This window comes from Micromys minutus (genome assembly GCF_963924665.1).
Source record: "Micromys minutus genome assembly, chromosome: 11".
Taxonomy (NCBI): domain Eukaryota; kingdom Metazoa; phylum Chordata; class Mammalia; order Rodentia; family Muridae; genus Micromys; species Micromys minutus.
The window spans coordinates 35,208,725-35,226,516 of NC_137980.1; the positions used below are offsets into that span (position 1 = coordinate 35,208,725).

The window sequence follows — 17,792 nt, forward strand, 5'->3', positions numbered from 1 at the left end:
TGCAGGAGATAAAGTCGCATTGCTGGTGGGCTCGGCAAATAATCACAAAATGCTTTAGGTCTGGAATTTGCAAAGCAATTCAGGACAGGGGCGAGTGTTCTTTTGTTGGTTTATTTGTCTTTTGGTTTTTTGTCTTTCAGCTCCCAGAGCATATAAACGCGGCACGCACACACCGCAGTCATTTTGCCAGTAGGCAATGGCGATGGCGCGAGGCATTGTCTTTTGTTGCAGTGCAGCTAGGCAGTGGGCAGGTCTGGCCTGCAGGACCCTGAGGAAAGAGTATGGAGTGGTACAGGATGCGGGCTGCGGCAATTATGCACCATGCAGATGGCTACATTGCAAAACACAGGCGGCTGTGCCGCGACAAGATTATATTCTCTGATGTCTAACATGTCCCTCTTCCCACTGCAGGCTCAGCACACTACAGTCCCTTGTCTACAGCGTCCACGTGGTCACCCTGAGTAGAAGAAAGCAGACAAAGTGAACCTGTAGTGAATGCCTGCACCCTCCCGAAGGCGTGTCACCTCAGCTCTACGGCTCAACACACTGCATGCCGGGACACTTTGAACTTTGATCCAAAGTTTGGCCAACTACCCCCCCCCTCAAAATGGCGAAACGGTTTGAACATACACCGAATAGGCCAACTGGGTCTCAACCACTAACCCACTCCCCTCCGACCCCAGCGACAGGTCAGCTATTGGGCTGGGGTCACGCCAATCAAGGATGCCTGGCGAATGAGCAGGGGGCTTCAGACCGGAAACCGGATATGGGTGGGAGGTCCAATAGGGGGCGCCGCGTTGGAACGCCCAAAGAGGTTGTTCTTGCTGGGTTGGTTGGAAGCGGTTGGCGGGCGGGCGTATGGCGGCCAGGCCTAGAAGGCCACTGTCGCCGTGAGTGCCTTGTGGGGCCAAGCTTTTTGATGCCCTAAATCGCTAAGGCAAGGTGGGAAGGTCAGGGATTCCCATGGACCACCCCTTGGGCTCATGATGGCGGTAGGCTAACCCACTTCACAGAGAGGGCTATCGCCGAGGCACCGCGGAAAGAGGCTTTTCCAGGGCCTGGAGTGGTGGCCCAGGCCTTTGGAGAGAGAGAGAGCTTACTGCTCCGATGCAGACGAGCAGTACAAGATGGACAGAGTTCATTTCCCAGGGATGCTGAACCCTGCACAAGGTGGAAGGTCAGTAGACGCTGAGGTTGGAGTCCCAAGGAGACCGCCACGCGGATCTCGTGGGATCTCCAGGCCTCTCACACCCATCCCCAAAGCACCATTCATCAAAAAAATGGGTTCAGGTTCTCTTTGTTCAGACATTCTTGTGATCTGTAAGAATCCTTTGTTCCATGTTCTTTCTTATATCATGCTTCTCTGACAGGGAGAAACATCCAGAGCATGCCAGTCTCCTTGTGAAAGAGCAGAACGGCATGAAAATGGAAAGAGAAGGCCTCCAATAGGAGGTTGTAAAGACCAGATGGAGAAAATGGCGCCTCGAATGGGTCTCCATAGCAAGATGTCTTGACTGGATAGAAGGGGCGGGGCAGAGCGGGCACACCTTCACCTATCTGGAACAAAGAGTCCAACCTAAGGAAGTGTGGGGCCTGGTTACATAAATGATCGGACACCTTTGCTCTTGTAGAAGCAGTATGAACGAAGGGAGAAAATGGATGTGCTTTCTGAGGCATCCATGCAGCATCCGGGTTCTTTTGGCAGGAAGTGAAGAGGAGGAAATGGAGTAGATGGTGAAAGGTGTGTTTTTCTACCCCCTTCGCAGATCAAGATTGGCACCAAGTTGTAGAAAGGGCAAAACCAACATGGAGGGTGGTTACGATAAAGGGAACAAAGGAAGGGCTGTGCACAAAGGGGCAGCAGCAGCGGAAGCCCTTAGAGGAGAGAAACCCAGACACAATGGAGAAAAAAATAGACTCAAGGGTTCCAGGGGCTTTCTGGACAAGTCACAAAAGGCGGAAGAGTCAAAGGCTACCACCTGGGTTATGGACACTGGTAATTACAGAGCGGAGTCAGGGAGGGGCTGGTGTGGAGGTAGAATCTTTTTTGATTTCAGACATGGCAGATTTGAAAGGAAGATGGAAGATGGACGGCTTGAGGGAGATTTTTTTCTTTATTTCCTTTTTTTTTTTTTTTTTTAAAAAAAAAAAAAAAAAAAAAAAACAACCAATTCCTGGGAAGAAAAGGTCTGAAGTTTAGGAGAAGGGTAGAAAGCAAAAATTCAAATTGTCTTTCAACCTAAGGCTTGAGATATGTGAATCAGATAAAATTTCTCCAGTGGAAAGTCAACCAGAAAACAGCTGGGGAGAGACAGCAGGGCAGGCTCCAGAGGCAGAAATGGGAGCAGCCTTTGTGTATGAATCATGCCTTTGCAGCCTCACACTGGGGACTTGGGTTAGATACTATTTTGCTATGGTGAATGTCCTATGTGAGGCAGGATATTAAATAGCTTCTCATCCCCTTAGTAGTAATAATGTCCTCAGAGTTTGTGCAAATATCCTGATACAAAATTACCCCTGGTTAGAAAAGCTGAGAAAGTGTCTTTACATTGACTTTAAAAAAGAGAGAAAGAAAAAAAGACACTTAAAAGGTAAATTCAAACTGGGCAAAAAACAGTTCAATACTTAATCCTGATTATCTCCCTGCTCTGTGCTCTCATATTCCTATAGTGGCTGAGCAAGGCAGCTGGATGCATAGAGCTAAGTTCAGAGGCTCTGCTGTACACCAGCAGCAAGTTCAAGAGGGCCCTACAGAGGAGCCAGTGTAAGAGAAGCTGAGCATCGAAAAAGATAACTGGATGGCCTGGCCTAAAGACTTGGGGAGCCCAGAATGGTAAGAGCTGGAGGTGACCAGTGTGCAGGTAGACTGGGAGTCACTTTGGTGGGTTGCACTGTCTAATGCCTATTGAGGTTTGAACCTTGCTGGCTTAATACATGACTGACATGGATGGGAACCATTATTGTTGGGTGTTGGTGAGTGAGTCCCTGGACTGGGACTTGACTCCACTAGGAGTGAGGTTGCTAATGGTCTCAACATTATAACTCTACACTAGGAAAGAATTTTTCTTCCTCCCCTCTTATTTGTGTGTGTGCTTGGTAGAGTGTGTGTGCACAAAGCATGCTCAAGCATGTGTGTGTTAATTCGGAGGTCAGAAGACAACATGTCAGATCTAATTCTCTGTGTCGCTCGGGTTTCGTGCATCGAGCACCTTTGTTTACCTATTTCACCAGCTCCCTAGCAAAAGATAAGAGATGTCGTCTCTATTCCGGCCGACTTTGTAATGGTTGTGATGTGGGTGAGGGAGGGGGAATAAGTGCTGAGAGCAGTGAGTCAAAGGCCTGCGAGTGGACTCCGAGTCACAAGGCTGTGGGTGGGAAAGGAGTAAGTCCCAAAGAAGATATAATAGATGTAAAGGGCAAAAGCTAAGCTTGTGGTCTTGACCCACCCACGCAGTAACGTGCTAGAGTGACAGGCTTTAAGGGAGATGGCATATCAGTTGGAGAGTGGGATGTTGAGTATGAGAAAGGGATAGTAAGTGTTGCTCCTGTTTTCACTGGGCTCTGCTCTGAGGAAAGTCAACTTACTCAGTGCAGTTGGACCAGATGCCCAAGTGAGAAATGTCAGGTGATCTTTTGAAAGTCAAACCAACCAGAAGGAAGCTGACTCTCCCTAGGCTTCATTACCTCAAAAGGCATGATCCTGCCTACTGCTCGAATGTAATCAACAATTGTATTTATATTTACATTTTAGGATTTCTTTTTAAGTCCCCCCCCCCCCTTTGGGGTTTTTGGTTTTTGCCAAAAGCTCAAGGCCCAGTCAGATCTCTCAAGTAGCTGCTTCTTAACTTTTTTTTTTTTTTTTTTTTTTTTTTTATCCCTGTAGCCACAAAAGAGAAAGCTAAGTAGGAAAGGTCCCTTGGGAAGAAGAGAGGGTGAGACCAGGAATAACTGGACCATTGGCAGTAAGGCCCCTTTTCTTTTGGCTTGTGGCTTTGGGAAAGGGGCAGCCTAATAGGGAGCCTGTTCTGCATGTAGTGCATATGCCATTAATTTTTAGACAAAGGAAACAGGTGCAGAAAAAGAGAAAATAGAAAAAGAATCCAGACAATCACTACGTCTCTCAGCCTCCCAGTGACAAAGGTTTTCTGAGTGTTTCCCTGAGTAGCAATAAGACTTTGAAGCTGTTCAATTAATTACTGTTCAATTAAGACTGCTGCAGTCCTACCCCCCTCTCCCTGCCATCATCTCTGCCAGCCTTGGCCGGTGGAGGCAGCAGCAGCTTACTGCTTTCTGCAGAGGGGCTGTATGGCTGGCCTTTTTGAGGTAAATGCTAATTAAAGGAAAGATGTCCCCTAAGAGATAGGGCAAAATATTGGATTAGGGACTGATGTGGGGCTCATGCTAGGGGGATGAAATGATATTTATGAATACAGCTGGTCAACTGTGGATGAAAAGCCCTGATAAGAGGTCAGGCCCCTCCCCTCAGGCTTATAATCAGTAGCTCAATCTCAATGGCTTTCTTTGTGGAAGGGCCTTAACATGCCATGCTCCTGTCACCTGTGCCTGCACAGTGTCCACATTTTGCTGTGGTTTCTTTGTGCAGAGAACAGCTGAGAATGCAGCTGAGACCAGTGAGAGAGAAGTGCCTGCTCCAAATGAGAGACGACGAGGGAAAGGCGCCTACGGGGCGGTGGGGTGGAAGGGGTGGGAGCTGGGATTCTGAACGGGTTTTAATAGGAAAGCTGGGTTTTAATAGGAAGGCTATGTAAGATTTCTGTAACTGGCGGTGCTAATTCTAGGTACCCCGGGGGGTTCTGGGCCTGAATGCTATTTGAATTTGAGGGGGATTGTGTTCACCTTTTCACACACCTCAATTATCTAAAGCAAATTTTCCTAATTGTAACAGATGCTTAAGCCAGGAGAGTCAGACCAAACAGGTCTTGCCTGGGGGAGGGAGAAATCTACGGAGTCTAGGTCTGCATTGCTGTGCCTCTCAAGTCTGAGTGGGAGCCTCAGAGGCTGATTTTCCTTGAGTCAAGACCCAATGCTTAAAAAAAAAAACTGTTAAGTAGGCTAGTAGCTTTTAAGTCTTTTTGGTTAATGAATTTGAGGTATCCTTATGAGAATTTCATTCTGTACAGATGAAATTGAAATTCCCTGGCTAGGTCGTGAAGACTGTTGGGGACAGTGACTTCAAGGATGACTGATCTGAAATTCTCGTTAGTGTCCATCTTTGGCTATTAAAGAGTATTAAAAATACTCTTGCTAACAGTGAGGTGATGATGCTCCCTGTAGCACCTTGTCCCACCCTCCTCAGCCAGCTCACCATGATTGGTTGTGTCCTCAACTCTTTTATTCCCTATCTCTTCAGAGTGCTTTTGTGTGCCCATAAAATGTGTGCCTCACCCTTCGACCCTTGTCTAGAGCTCCTGCCTGGGAGCTTCATAGCTTATTCTTTTGCTCCCTGTAATTCCACACCCCTTTTACCCTTCCTCACAGTGGGGCAGCCACAATCCCCTTGCTAATGTATAACATGGTCACCCTAAAATAAGTCCATGGCAGGGCGGGGAAAAAACCATACAAGGCTGTGTCACATTTGAGGCTGGGGAAGCAGCCCAGCCCTGCGCCCAGCTCCCCTGGGGTGTCCTGTCTCTGCTGGCTGAGCACTGTCAACAGTAAGTGCTGTTGCTCTGCACTTGGGGACCCAAGTCACTGGCCTGTGGACTCTGGCCCCGCCATGCTAAACCCCTGCTTCCTGGCTTCGAGGAAACAAACACAAGTAAAATTTGACCAAAATTTTAAATGCCCAAAAGGGGTTAAAACATGAAATAAAATAAATGGTTAATAAAAAGTCACTTAATTTACAGAACCAGTTATAGGGAGAAGTGTTGGCTCTGTATGCTCCAGGTGATGGAGCCAAAATTGGTATGTGTATTTGTGTCTGTGGGGTGAGTGTGTGGTGTGCCTGGTGTGTATGTGAGTGGGTGAGTTTGTGTGTGCGCGCGTGTGGTGTGTTTTTGTGTGTCTGGTGGACATGAGTATGAGTGTATTTGTGTGTATCTGGTGTGTATGTGAATGTGTGTATATGTATGGTGTGCTTGTGTGTATGAGTGTGGGTGTGCTTATGTGTGTATATGAGTGTGGGCTTGGTGTGTTTGTGTGTGGATGAGTGTGTGCATGTGTGTGGTCTCTGGGGTGTGAGCATGACTGGTGTGTTTGTGTATGAGTAGGTGCATATGTCTGGTATGTATGTGTGTGAGTGTGGTGTTTGTGTGTGTGTGCTGTCTGTGGGGTGTGAGCATGAGTGCTTGATGTGTTTGTATCAGTATGTACATGTTCTTGTGGCATGTGTGTATATGAGTATGAATGAAAGTGAACGTGGCTATTAGCAGGTCTTGAAGCATATATAAAGATGATGTGAGTACTAAAACTAGAGACATGGCTGGAGAACAGCTCCTGGGAGGGAATGGTAATGGGCAGGAGGTGACACTCTGTTTATCCCAGCTAGAGCTCTAAGCCACGACCTAACCTGCACTTGAGCTGGCTGTCCCCCATACTTCATAGCTATGGGCTTGTACCAACTGAGTTCTGGAAGGTTCTTTCTAGACACTAACCAAAGGGGAGAATTCAGAAGAGCACCCCACACTCAACACTGATACTGCTCTTAAGAATGCTCGTCTCTCCCTCCCCCCCATCCCTGGACAAGCATTCTTTAACCATTTGCCAGGAGCTGAAAAGATCTGACAACACAGACACACTTCACAGTTAGTGCTTTTTATTTAGTCAGTCAGTGGTTGAGATTTGAGAATGGCACTAGGGCTAGAGGCTTGGCTCCACACTTATTAAACCAGAGAACCATTTTGTTCTGCTTAGTGCATTTTAGAAGAAACTGAGGCAGAGGGTGTGAGGGAAGATGGAGGCAGTCTACCTGGTGGGAAAGAGGCACCCTGGGCTCACCTTTTGTCTCACTCTGCTGTCCTGTCTAGGTTTGGGAGATAGGTTAATTAGTGCCAAACCCTCACAACAGGACATTCGATCCCTCAAGTGGAGCCCGGGATCAAAGGTATGGCTTGAGTTTCTCATCTTGTTATTGAGTGCTACTTTAGAGGGAGCAGTATTTGAGCTAACATGTGACATCACTGGTCTCTGGCCCAGAACAGTTGGCTATCATGGCTTGCTTTTGGGATGGACTGCGATCCTGCTTGCCCCACACCGTGGTTTCTGCTCAGTTTCCTTGTCCTCTTTTTCTTTTAGAGCACGACAGAAGGAGAAAGTAAGTAAATCCATTTAAAAAAAAAAAAAACTTGCTTACCAGTTCTGATGTTTCAAGTTTCTTGTTAACGAAACACAGCTGCTAAAGTGTAGGCTAAAGAGTCAAAGGTTGTAAGCAGTTTCAGAAGATTAAAAAAAAAAAAAAAAGGCTTCAGGCACATTAAAAAAGCAAACAAACAAAAAACCCACACTTAAAAATCAATTCTAGAGTTTAAACCCTACCATCTTATTCTCCAATTCTCACAAATACAGTTAAAAGTTTTATTGATAAACTAAAAAATACTTACATCTGGATTTTGCCACCACATGGTATTTGAACACTGCCACATAATTTAAAAGAAACTCAATAAGCGCACCCTTCCCCCACAGAAGGAAATGATTAATGCAGCAAAAGATCCTAAAGGTTGTGGCATGCAAGCCGGTTAACTAGCTTTGCCACCACCCCCCACCCTGGTCTCCTAGTCCCCGGGTGCAGCTCCCTCAGCCAGTCTACCTTCCATGGGAAAGGGCCAGCCAGTCTATTCAAATGCTAACGGCTTTAACCCGGTGAGACAAAGGGCCAGCCAGCTAGGGACGTTTGAGGACCTGTTAGAAAAGTCCCTGGAAAGGAAAGTCCTGAGTTTGTGAGTGAACAAACTATTTCACAGAAAATGGGCTTGGAACTCAAGTTTTACCAAAACCCCTCGTGTGGGTGGTGGGGCTTTCCCACGGCTGGTACCTCCTATGTATGTAGCCTGCTGGGGCTTTGTCATCTGGAGTCAGAATAGCGCTGGGGAGGGGGAGGTGCTGAGTGGGACGGTTGGGCAGGTGGGTAGTGACTCAGGTACACAGTGGAAGGAAGGTTACTAGGAGACAGCAAAATGCCCGTTCCTGTTTTAATGCCCCGGGTTTGAGCCTGGCACAATGCTCAATTAGGCTTCTAATGTTTTGTTGTTTTTTATTTTGGTTTCTTTGGGGTTTTTTTTTTGTTTGTTTGGTTGGTTTTGCCTACCCCAAAACCCGACTGTGTTTCTCTGTGCAGCCCTGGCAGTTCGAGAACTTGCTCTTAGAGCAGGCTGGCCTTGAACTCAAAAGTCCACCTGCCTCCTCATCCCTACCGCACCCCCGCTGGGGTTAGAGGTGTGGGTCACCACGTCTGGCTCTGGGCTTCTAAAAGAGCAACGTGAAGTGGGGGTTATAGGAACTAGAGACACTTCTAGATTTTTATTTATCCCAGCAACAAGGTAACATCCAAATTTAGCTAATGAAAAAATCTAACTGCAGAAAAGTGAGGCTTCTCCACCTGTTAACTAGAAACCTGTTGCATGGTAAAACTCAGGCTACTAATATATCACAAGACAAAATGGCACCCAACGTCGAGTAAACGTCACCATCATCATTTATGTTGCCGAGCATCTTAACGTAGGAAAGATGTTTCATTCACTTAGGCAATTTCGCGCTTTCAATCCAGCCCCCCCCCCCCACCTGCAGACTACGGGCTCATCTCACACCTGCTAACAAACTGCTTCCTGCAGTTCAAAGACGCAATTAGCCGCAGTGCGCACAACCCACCCTCACTTAAGTTCTGGGGGCTGTGATGCCATCCCAGAAAAGAGGGTAGGTCCTGGAAGGAGACTATGTAATGCGTTCCTTCTAGCACCATTCTCCTCTGAGGAGCCCAGCCGTCTTTGATTTCAAACCTTGAAACTGCTTTTCTTAACCAGATTTCCCAAATCATCCCATCAAAATATCTCAAGCCGCCGCAGGACCAGCCTCGCACACTTAAAAAAAAAAAAGTTTCTAAATGGGTGAGATACAGTAGGTGGTTTTACTTAAGATCAGCCTTTACTCCCAAGGCTGGAGGGGAAAGCATTCCAAGGTGTATTACGTGCTTAGCTCTGGGGCAGATCACCGGCAATCTCCCCTCCCCCTCAGGTTGCAGATTCCAAATACAGCCCCACCCGAGCTGAAGCTGGCCAAAATGGCTGTAGTGCATCCTCCCTGCCACCTCTCAGTCCTAAGTGCAGGATCTGACATCTTCCCACCTTGGGAAGTGCCACGATCTTTGGGGACACCTTTGAAGGTGTCAAAGTGATAACCACGACCCCCTTACTCAGCCTGTGCCTTGATCCGCTTTGCCTTTCCGCCCAGGACCACTTGGTACAGCTCTCATTCCTTCTCTCCTGCCGCTAGAGCCTAGGCGCACAGTCCAGGACCTCACCGGACAAGTCGGATACGCCTAACCGTCAGCACGATACCCCGATGCGATCTTAGCCGTTTTGCCAATCCAGGTAGCCCAGGAGGGCACCCCTAAAGGTCCCTATACGTCCACTGAGTGTCCTCCAAGCACTATTCATTATCGAGAAACTCCTATCTGCGCGGGAAGGTTGGCTTTAGGACGCACGGGAGAGGTGCGCGCGCCCCTTTTCACGATCTCAGGCCTCATCAAACCTCCAGAGGTGAGCGGTGTTAGCTATAACTACTTGCACGGCGTGGGGAGGCACTGACTCCAGGGTCCCGCGGCCCCAAATTGGCCATGCCGGTACCCGATTTCCAGGCTCCGCGCCGGCTGAATGCCACGTGCGACTTAGGCTCCCGAATTGTCACCCAATACCAAACGCAGGTACTTTCTGCGCATTGCAATAGTGTAGCTATGGCTCAGCAATCTCAGATCGCCAAAGTTAGTGCGTGCACCTCCATACCAAGCCCAGTGGGCTCTACCTAAAGCCAACTCCGTTGTTGAAAACTAGCCTCTCTATGAGGAGGGGAGAGAACGTAAAAAGAAAAGAAAAAGTGACTTACCCTTGCCGTTTATGTGTGCAACTCCAAACCTTAGGCGCGCTGGGAATTCAGTGTGGCGCACCGGGTGCCAGCTCCGGGACCTCAGGTTGTCTCCAGCGAGGCTCCAGCCTCACCGTCCAACAAACCTTTGGCCTCCTGAGCGCCCCTGGGTGCCCTGGAGAGATTTTAAAAGCCCCCTCTCCTTTGTCGGGGTGCATTTTGGGCTGATTAATGGGCACCACTCCCTTCCCACTTTGCCTCCCATCTGTTTGTTTCCTCCCACCCTACTGTTTCAGGGTCCCCAATTTGGTCAGGGCAACTAACCTTTATCCATGAAAACAAGGAGAATCTGGACGGAGTCACCCATTAGTGACGCCGGATGGGGATGGGCCCCTTTCTGGGAGGGGACTCCGGGGACTGGTCGCGACGGCGGGCTGGCCTCCTGGTCTTGCAGCGACGGGGCTGCCTGTTCTGCTCCTCCTTGCGCTCCTCTGACTCCTCGGGGTCCCGAGGATCCTGATCTAAGGGCCCGCGCTGGGGCTCCTCCCCCTCGCTTGCGCTATCAGGCTCCTGAGTGGTGGGCTGCGCACGTCTCGGGGAGGCGTCGGCGCTCTGTAACTTCAGAGCGTGCAGACGCTGAGTGAGTGACTGGTTGAAGGTGGCGCCCCGGGGGCCGCGCTCGTCCTCTGGCTCGGTCTCCGGCTCAGTGGTAGGGGCGGTCTCAGGCTCGGTCTCGATTTCGGTCTCGGACTGGATGTCAGACTCAGACTCGGTCTCAGAGTCGGTCTCGGTCTCGTAGTCGTCCTGATCGTACTCTAGGCACTCGGGGCGGGCTAGCTCAGGCTCAGCCTCCTCGTGCTCGTGATCAGACTCGGACTCAGAGGACTCAGGGAGTACCTGTGCGACAGCGGCAGCAGCAGCGGAGCGGTGGTGGGCGTTAAGGAAGCTCCGGCGCTGGGCGGCACGCTGCTGGGCACGGGCGTTGGAAGAGGCTAGGGCGCGGAGGAGAGCGATGGAGCAGGAGAGCCAGAGGAGAGCAGTGGCAGCCCGGCGGCCTATGGGCGGGCACAGGTCGTTGTAATTATGGCGAGCTCGGCGCCACTGCTGAGCTCGGGACCTGCGATCCATTCTCTTAGGCGCTCACCGCGAAGCCGACTCACCCTCTGGCTCTGCAGAGAGTGGCCCCACTGCGCAAGGACTGCTAGAGCCGAAAAGGATGAACCTTATGAGGTGAGAAGCTGGGGTCCAGAGACCCCAGTCTCACCTCGGGGCAAAAAAAGAAGGGATGTACCTACCTTTCAACCACTGCGAACTTTCTAAAGCTCCGCACCTCAGCTTGCGTCTGTAAGTAAAAGAAAGGGATGGGTAAAGAAGAGAGAAGGGTTGTCTCCTCCAGGCTCCTCTCGATAAGTCTCAGACTCTGAAGTCTAAGACTCCGAGAGGTGCCTCCACTGGTCCTCTCGACTTGGAGAGGATAGAGGAGACTGAGGAGAGATGGGGCAATGGGGCCCTATAAAGTTGCGCGGACTTCTGCCGGGCATGTGCAGTAGGGTGGTGTTTGGGGGCGGGAGTGCCTCCCCGCTAGCGGTGCCGTGGCGCATAGCTCATGGCGCAGACCTTAGTAGGCCGGCAGGTGGCAGGCGGGAACCTTGTTTGAGAAGATTGAGCCAAAGCATTGAGGGCGGGGGGGGGGGGGGGGAGGCGGATATCGAGGTCTAGCGGGCGAAGGGAATAAAAGAGCTACAGGTTAGCGGATTTTAGAAGCCAAGTGTAGATTCCCAAGGGGCTTTGTCCCCACGTCTCAACTTTTTCTTCATGAACATAGCCATCAAACAACTGGAAACCGGACCGCACAACTGTAAATATTCAGGGGAATGATGGCCCGGACGGGATGAATGTTAATGACGGAAGAGCTTGAATGCTTGAGGATCGGAACCTCGGGTAAACACTAATTATAACAAAGGGGTTACTTTCGTCAGGGCTGTTAAAGTAACTGTAATTAGAGCGGCTCCCAAGAAGGTATGAGCCCCGCTGACAAACAAGCCCCCCACTCCCAAGAAAGCCCCCCCCCCCGCGCGACCGTAGAGGTAGGAATTTGCAAGCCTATAGTCAGCACATGGAGAGCACTGTTCCACTGAGGTGTGCTGAAAGACCATAGGAAGCCGAGCGTATCTTAGGGAAGGGCCTTCAACTGCTGCTCTCTGTAGATTTTTAGGGTAGTCATTGAGCAAGGACTCATACATTTCAGCTGAGAGGGTTCAACCAGCACACTTGAGTTCCCGGCACATGCGGGGCTCTGTTCTAGGTGCTGAAGACAGCAAGGAACTCTAGCGGGTCTTGGATTAGAAAAGGGGTCTTTAGGGGTTAATGTATCTTAACCAGAGCATCAGCGCATTCTTCCAGCATCGTTACTTCATCTAGCTCAGGCTACATGAAAAAAAAAAAAAAAAAAAAAAAAAAACAGGTGCGTCAGCCAGCGCATCATGGCTAGGGGGCGGCTAGAGACCACTGGATCGTGTCTTTAGACTCGGAAGGACTCAGAAGGCCAAGGTAAAAGACCTGCTTGCTCCTGGGCGCTGGAAGAGCAGATGGACTCAGGTAGGTCCAGGAGGGGATGGAGCCCTGTGGGAAGTGGGTGTGGGGCTCCTTTATCTTGCCTCTTGCCTTGTTAAATATAGAGTGCTTTTTTTTTTTTAATAGCATAACTCTATCAGAGCTGTTTTGGGGGGTGGGCTGCATGAAGTCCTGACAGTTTTTTTTTTTTTTAAGGTGGGACACATGTCACACATTGGACTGTTTTTTTTTTCCTTGAGTTCATGTGAAGAGTCATTGGAGGTGGAATTGTCAGTAATGTCTTGAAGCCGGTGCTGGTCCTGGGTCACATACCCTCATACATTTGCTCCTCAGTGCCAGGCTTTGTTGAAGCCCCCAGATTCAGTGTTACGGACTTAGGTTGAAGATGGCATCTCTGTGTCTTTACCTGTTGGTGCTGCATCTTGTGGTCTAGGAGTTCATGTGTAGCCTCAAACGCTGTTGTGATAAGAGTGGGATTGGGTTAGCTCCTAAACAAGTGTGTGGCTGTAATCTAGTTGTACTTTGCTGACTCTTAGGTATTGCTAAGGCTCTTGAGTCCCTGCTCGGGTTTGTTTGATGTTGAGATCTCAGATCCTTATCTCTGCCTTTCCACCCTAACGAATGGGGGTGTCTGGGGGGTCTGACCACTTCCATGCACTGACCTTATTTTTTTCAGTTAAAACACAGTTCTGCCGATATCATATGGAGCACAAAGACATTGGTTTAGCCAATTTTAGGGCACATGGAGAGAGAAAGCAGGATATGGTGCTGCTGGTAAACGCCCCTTTGATGGAGATGGATGCCAGCTGCCAGCAGTGAGGTGGATAGTGGGCTTAGTGTGTGAGGAAAAGTGCCTCATTTTTCAGGGGAAAGCTTCATCCTATGGTAGAGATGGCAGCCCAGAGCTCAGGCACTAATACAGAAACATGGATATTGTCCACGTTATTAAAAACTATGTATTACATAATACATATTTTGGACTAGGATCTTGCATTAGTGTTGCTCCTTCTTTGCAAGATGCATTTTAATCAGCCTACAGACATTTAAAAAAACACATTTTCAACTCCTAGTCATATGTATAGTTAGAAATTCATTTCAGCATGTGTTCAGCACAGACCCCAGGAGGAACAGGCTGCACTGAAAGACAGTTCCATCTTGCACTTAGTGCCGAGGTCGAGCAAATGGATCTGCACAGAAAATGTTCTTTAAAATGCATTATGTGCATGACTTTAAAAAGTGCTTGCTGCAGAGTGAATTTCGTAAAGGACCAATGTGTGATGAACAATCTCGATTGATACCAGCTGAGCTACAAGGGGCTTTTTGTGTCTGCTGGTGAACAGTGTATGGTCATATATCACCTTCGGCCTTTCCAGAAGGAAGCTACTAGAACAGTTGGACAGGAGAGCAGTTTCCAGTTGGTTACAGTTTCGTGCAGAAGGGTTCTTATTTGGATCCATTGTGAAGAAGATTGTCATGAGCTCCTTAAAGGATTGTCCTGTGGAGAAGGCTGTGGAGAGTTATTTCACATAGCTCCAGGAGGCAAAATTAGGACCTATGGGTGCTGTGTGCAGATAGGATTTAGCCTAAGGAGGAATGTTATAGCAATCAGAGCTCTGAAACAGAACAGGCTCCATCAGAAGCTACGCTGCGTCAAAGCACAGCCGACCACATGCTAGATAGAGATGTCTCCATGGTACTCTTGAAGCAGCTAAAGCTAAGACAACGTTGACTACAGACCTCTCTAATTGTCCCCCTAGGGCTGTGGGAGAGGGCTTAGGGGAGGGGTGTCAAGCCTTCCACTCTGCCTCAGTTTCAGAAAACTCTGGCAGGAGGGGGAGTATCTGAGACAACCCAGGTAGCTGACAGTGGAGCTTGGGTCCTGTTCTGGAGCTCCTGTAAGCCGGCAGCTGGCCAGCCGGGTAGGCAAGGAGGCTTTGCTCTCATGTACTCACTTCTAGAGCAAAGGCATCAGTCAGACCCATCTATTAATTACATCGGCCTTCTGGGCCTCCCTCCTGGAGCTGTCTCGGAAATTACAAATGAAATTGGCTATTTAGTAATCATGAATTGAGTCACTTTTATGACCTAGACACTGTTCCTGGCATGGTGGGAAGATCGAAGTCAATGAGGATGAACAGCAACTGCCACCCAGCGACACAGACCCATGTGAGATCACAGGTAAAGTTCTTCCCGAGTGTCGTCGCCATCTGTTTGTCTTCTAAAACCTACTCCAACTTTTTAGGTTTTTTGTCTGTTTTACTTTATTTTTACAAACTGGGAGGATTTCCCCCATTCTATTGTTTCCTGTGCAGAGCAGCGTGCTGGGATCCGGTGAGGCACAATGGTGTAGGGGCTCGCAGACTATCGTCACAGGTCCTACAGACCTATAGTAGAGGCTGGGTTCTGCTCTACCTGGCCAGCAGGCACAGTCAATCCCAAAGCCACTGGGAGCGATAGAAAGCTTTCCAGACTTTCCTTTGGAGTTGACGAATTGAGGAACTTTGCAGTGGTCCCTACCCCTCACCGTGACAGTCATCCAGAAAGACTCAAGCCCACTGGGACTTTGGCATAGGCCCCTCTGTCCCCCAAGTATTAGTTACCTGATATTGATCTCAGTTGACTCTCACCAGTAGAAATGGTGAAGACTCCAAGCTCCTGGTTTTGTGATTTAGGGGAAAAGGCCAGCTAAAGCTAACAGGAAACAATGGGGAAGGGGGGTATCTTTAGGATATTTCTGGGTTCTGTCCTGAATGTCATTGGGTATATCTGGGTTGTTTCTGTTGGGAGTAAGATGGTTAACTCATCAACCTGCCTTTTCTTGACTTCCACTGTCAAGAAAGATCAACACATACACATAACAACAATTCTTTGTCTTTCCCTCTTTGTGGAATGAGATATTTCTACACATGGGAGCCAAAGAAGCACCCAGTAGGTCCCTCACAGAGCACAGGCCCTCTGAAAAGAGTGTGTCCTAAGACTAGTCCAGATGCTTCTGGTCTTAGATGTCTTCTGCCTCAGTTTCTACCTAGAACTGGCATCTTGGGGTGGAAACACTGCTGGCCGCTCTGGACCTGGCTACCCAAAAGGTGTTGCTCCCAGCTATGCTTTGGTGAGCATCTTACTCCCCCATCAGCCACCATGGACAGAGCCTACTTTGCCTGAGGTTCTGAGTCACCCTTCAGACCTGGGGGAGGGAGCCAGGGAGTGGGCGAGCCTGCAACCAGAGGAAAGAAGCCCTTAGTGGTGTCATGGTTCAGGCTCGAGCTCATAGAATCCTTTCAGCTTGAGCTCTTCAAACTATGATTAGACCAATTTTACATGTCTAGTCACTGAGGCCGCAGTAGATTGGGACTCTTTCTATATGTGCAGAGTGAAGTGGAGAATTGAGGCAATTATCTTCAGGCAAATGAGTCTGGGCTCTGTAATCAGCCTGTCCTGATAACTGGACAAAATCGGCCTCATGCACAGAGCTTTGCTTTGAGATAAAGAGAATTCTGAGGTATTTGTTTATTTCTCACTTGCCTTTGTTTTCAAAGGCAGTCTGCTGGACTTCCCATCCCATCCTGCCCTATGCAGTAGTTGTGCTGAGCCCCACCCACGTGAGCTCAGAGTACTACCTAGAAGCTTCTCAGGTGTGCATATGGATGTGTGATTGATCCCAGGAGCCCTTTAACCAGCCCTTGTCCATCTTCTGTCTCCCTATCTCTGGGCACCACCCTGAGATCCTGAGTCAGTTTACTAACGTACAGTGTTAAGGTGACATGATTGCTAATGGGGTTCAGGATGACTCTGCATGGCACACAATAAAGCTCATGATGGGAGCGTTGTCTTAGGTCCCAGTCCTTCCTCACTATTGTGATTAAATCCTTCATTAATTGTGGGCTTTTTCTCATGCTGGCAATGGCTTTCCTCCTGACCCATCCATTGTCTGTGATGGAAGGAGGCTTGGATGGATGGAGCTGGATGAAAACTTACAGTCATGTGAGCTCCTGTGGGTTCTCTGGGAACTACTGTTGCATGGGAAGGCCTGTGGGAGTTCGGGTGCCAACCAAAAGGTGTGACAGAGCAGGCAAAGATGTGTGGGAGCACAGCCTCCCTCCCTCCCACAGCAGCACAATTAGAGAACACTGGTTTAATCCGCTGCCTCAGCATGCCTTTGACTGGACTTTAGGAATGGAGGCCTGGAGATGGATCTTGGGAAATTTGAACAGGAAAGGCTGCTTTCCTCTCAGTGTCAGGAAAAGCCATTTTGTCCCCTTGACATTTTTCTGATGTCTCTCTTACTAAAAAGAAAGCAAGGAGAAAGAGGGAGAGAGAACCTTTTGTCAATCCTGGGCTAAGCAGGTTTTGAAGGAGGTTTCTGCCTCCAAGGGTTGACTCATCCTGTGGTCTGTACTTTCTTACTATGATGTGGTCTATTCCTGTTTAGTTTGTTAAATTGTACTGTCTTCCCGATGTGTCCCTCGGTTGCTTTACAGCCTGGCCATCGTTGTTTTATGCCGAGTTTTAAGACCTGCCAGCGCCTGTGGCTTTCTCCTGTGTACTGCGTTCTCTCGCTCTCTGATAGTTTTGCCCATTTATTTTCCTATACAAATTTAAAAACCATTTCTATCAAGTTGTGTAATGGCCTTGGTGATATTTTGCCTGGAACTGCATCCAGTCTGTAAATTAAATGAGGAAGCACTGTGGTCTCTTCTGCATTTAGTCTTAAGCCTGGAGTCTAGTTTCTTTATTTATTCAAGTCTTTCCCACATTAAGGGCTTGTATTTTCTCTATACAATTTGAATATAAAATGTGGTGTTTGATGCTTTGAAGAGATGGTGTACATAGGTTTCTCAGGCATTTGATTCTTGTGTTGGCTTGGTGAGTGGGCTGTCTGTCTTTCATTAGGTTTTCAGGCTATTTATAATGTGTTTATGGGATGATATTGATTTTTGTACACTTCCCTCATATTCTGCTACTTCTAGAATTGGTTGGTTGATGAGGCCCCCAGTAGCTCTCTGGTGCACGCTTAGCCGACTTCTGGAGAGAGTGGGGAGGGCTCAGGCCCTCCACTGATGGCTGAGTGCTGCTGTTTAGGGAGAAAAGCATGGACAGCACAGTGGATTCTCACACAGACTCGACGTTAGGGAAAGACTAACCTTTACTGATGCCACCTAAGCCTCTTTCCTACCTTTTAGGTTTTT

General features: G+C 48.7%; 1 protein-coding gene across 2 annotated transcripts; it reads right to left on the reverse strand.

Moving 5' to 3' along the window:
* Window positions 1-10,362: 10,362 nt before the first annotated feature.
* LOC308427036 (neuroendocrine secretory protein 55) lies at window positions 10,363-11,429 on the reverse strand. 2 transcript variants are annotated; one of them, XM_080925075.1, is made up of 2 exons: window positions 11,328-11,429; window positions 10,363-11,233 (listed from the first exon to the last, which is right to left on the reverse strand). In XM_080925075.1, exon 2 carries the CDS (start codon window positions 11,158-11,160, stop codon window positions 10,399-10,401), a length of 762 nt encoding a protein of 253 aa, XP_080781201.1. In that variant the 5' UTR covers window positions 11,161-11,233; window positions 11,328-11,429; the 3' UTR covers window positions 10,363-10,398. The 2 variants fall into 2 exon arrangements, with proteins under 2 accessions (XP_080781201.1, XP_080781202.1); XM_080925076.1 differs by having other exon boundaries at window positions 10,363-11,230; window positions 11,328-11,393.
* Window positions 11,430-17,792: the final 6,363 nt, after the last annotated feature.

Coding starts and splice junctions, on each gene's coding strand:
- LOC308427036 (XM_080925075.1), bottom strand. CDS start 11,160: ATGGATCGCAGGTCCCGAGCTCAGCAGTGGCGCCGAGCTCGCCATAAT.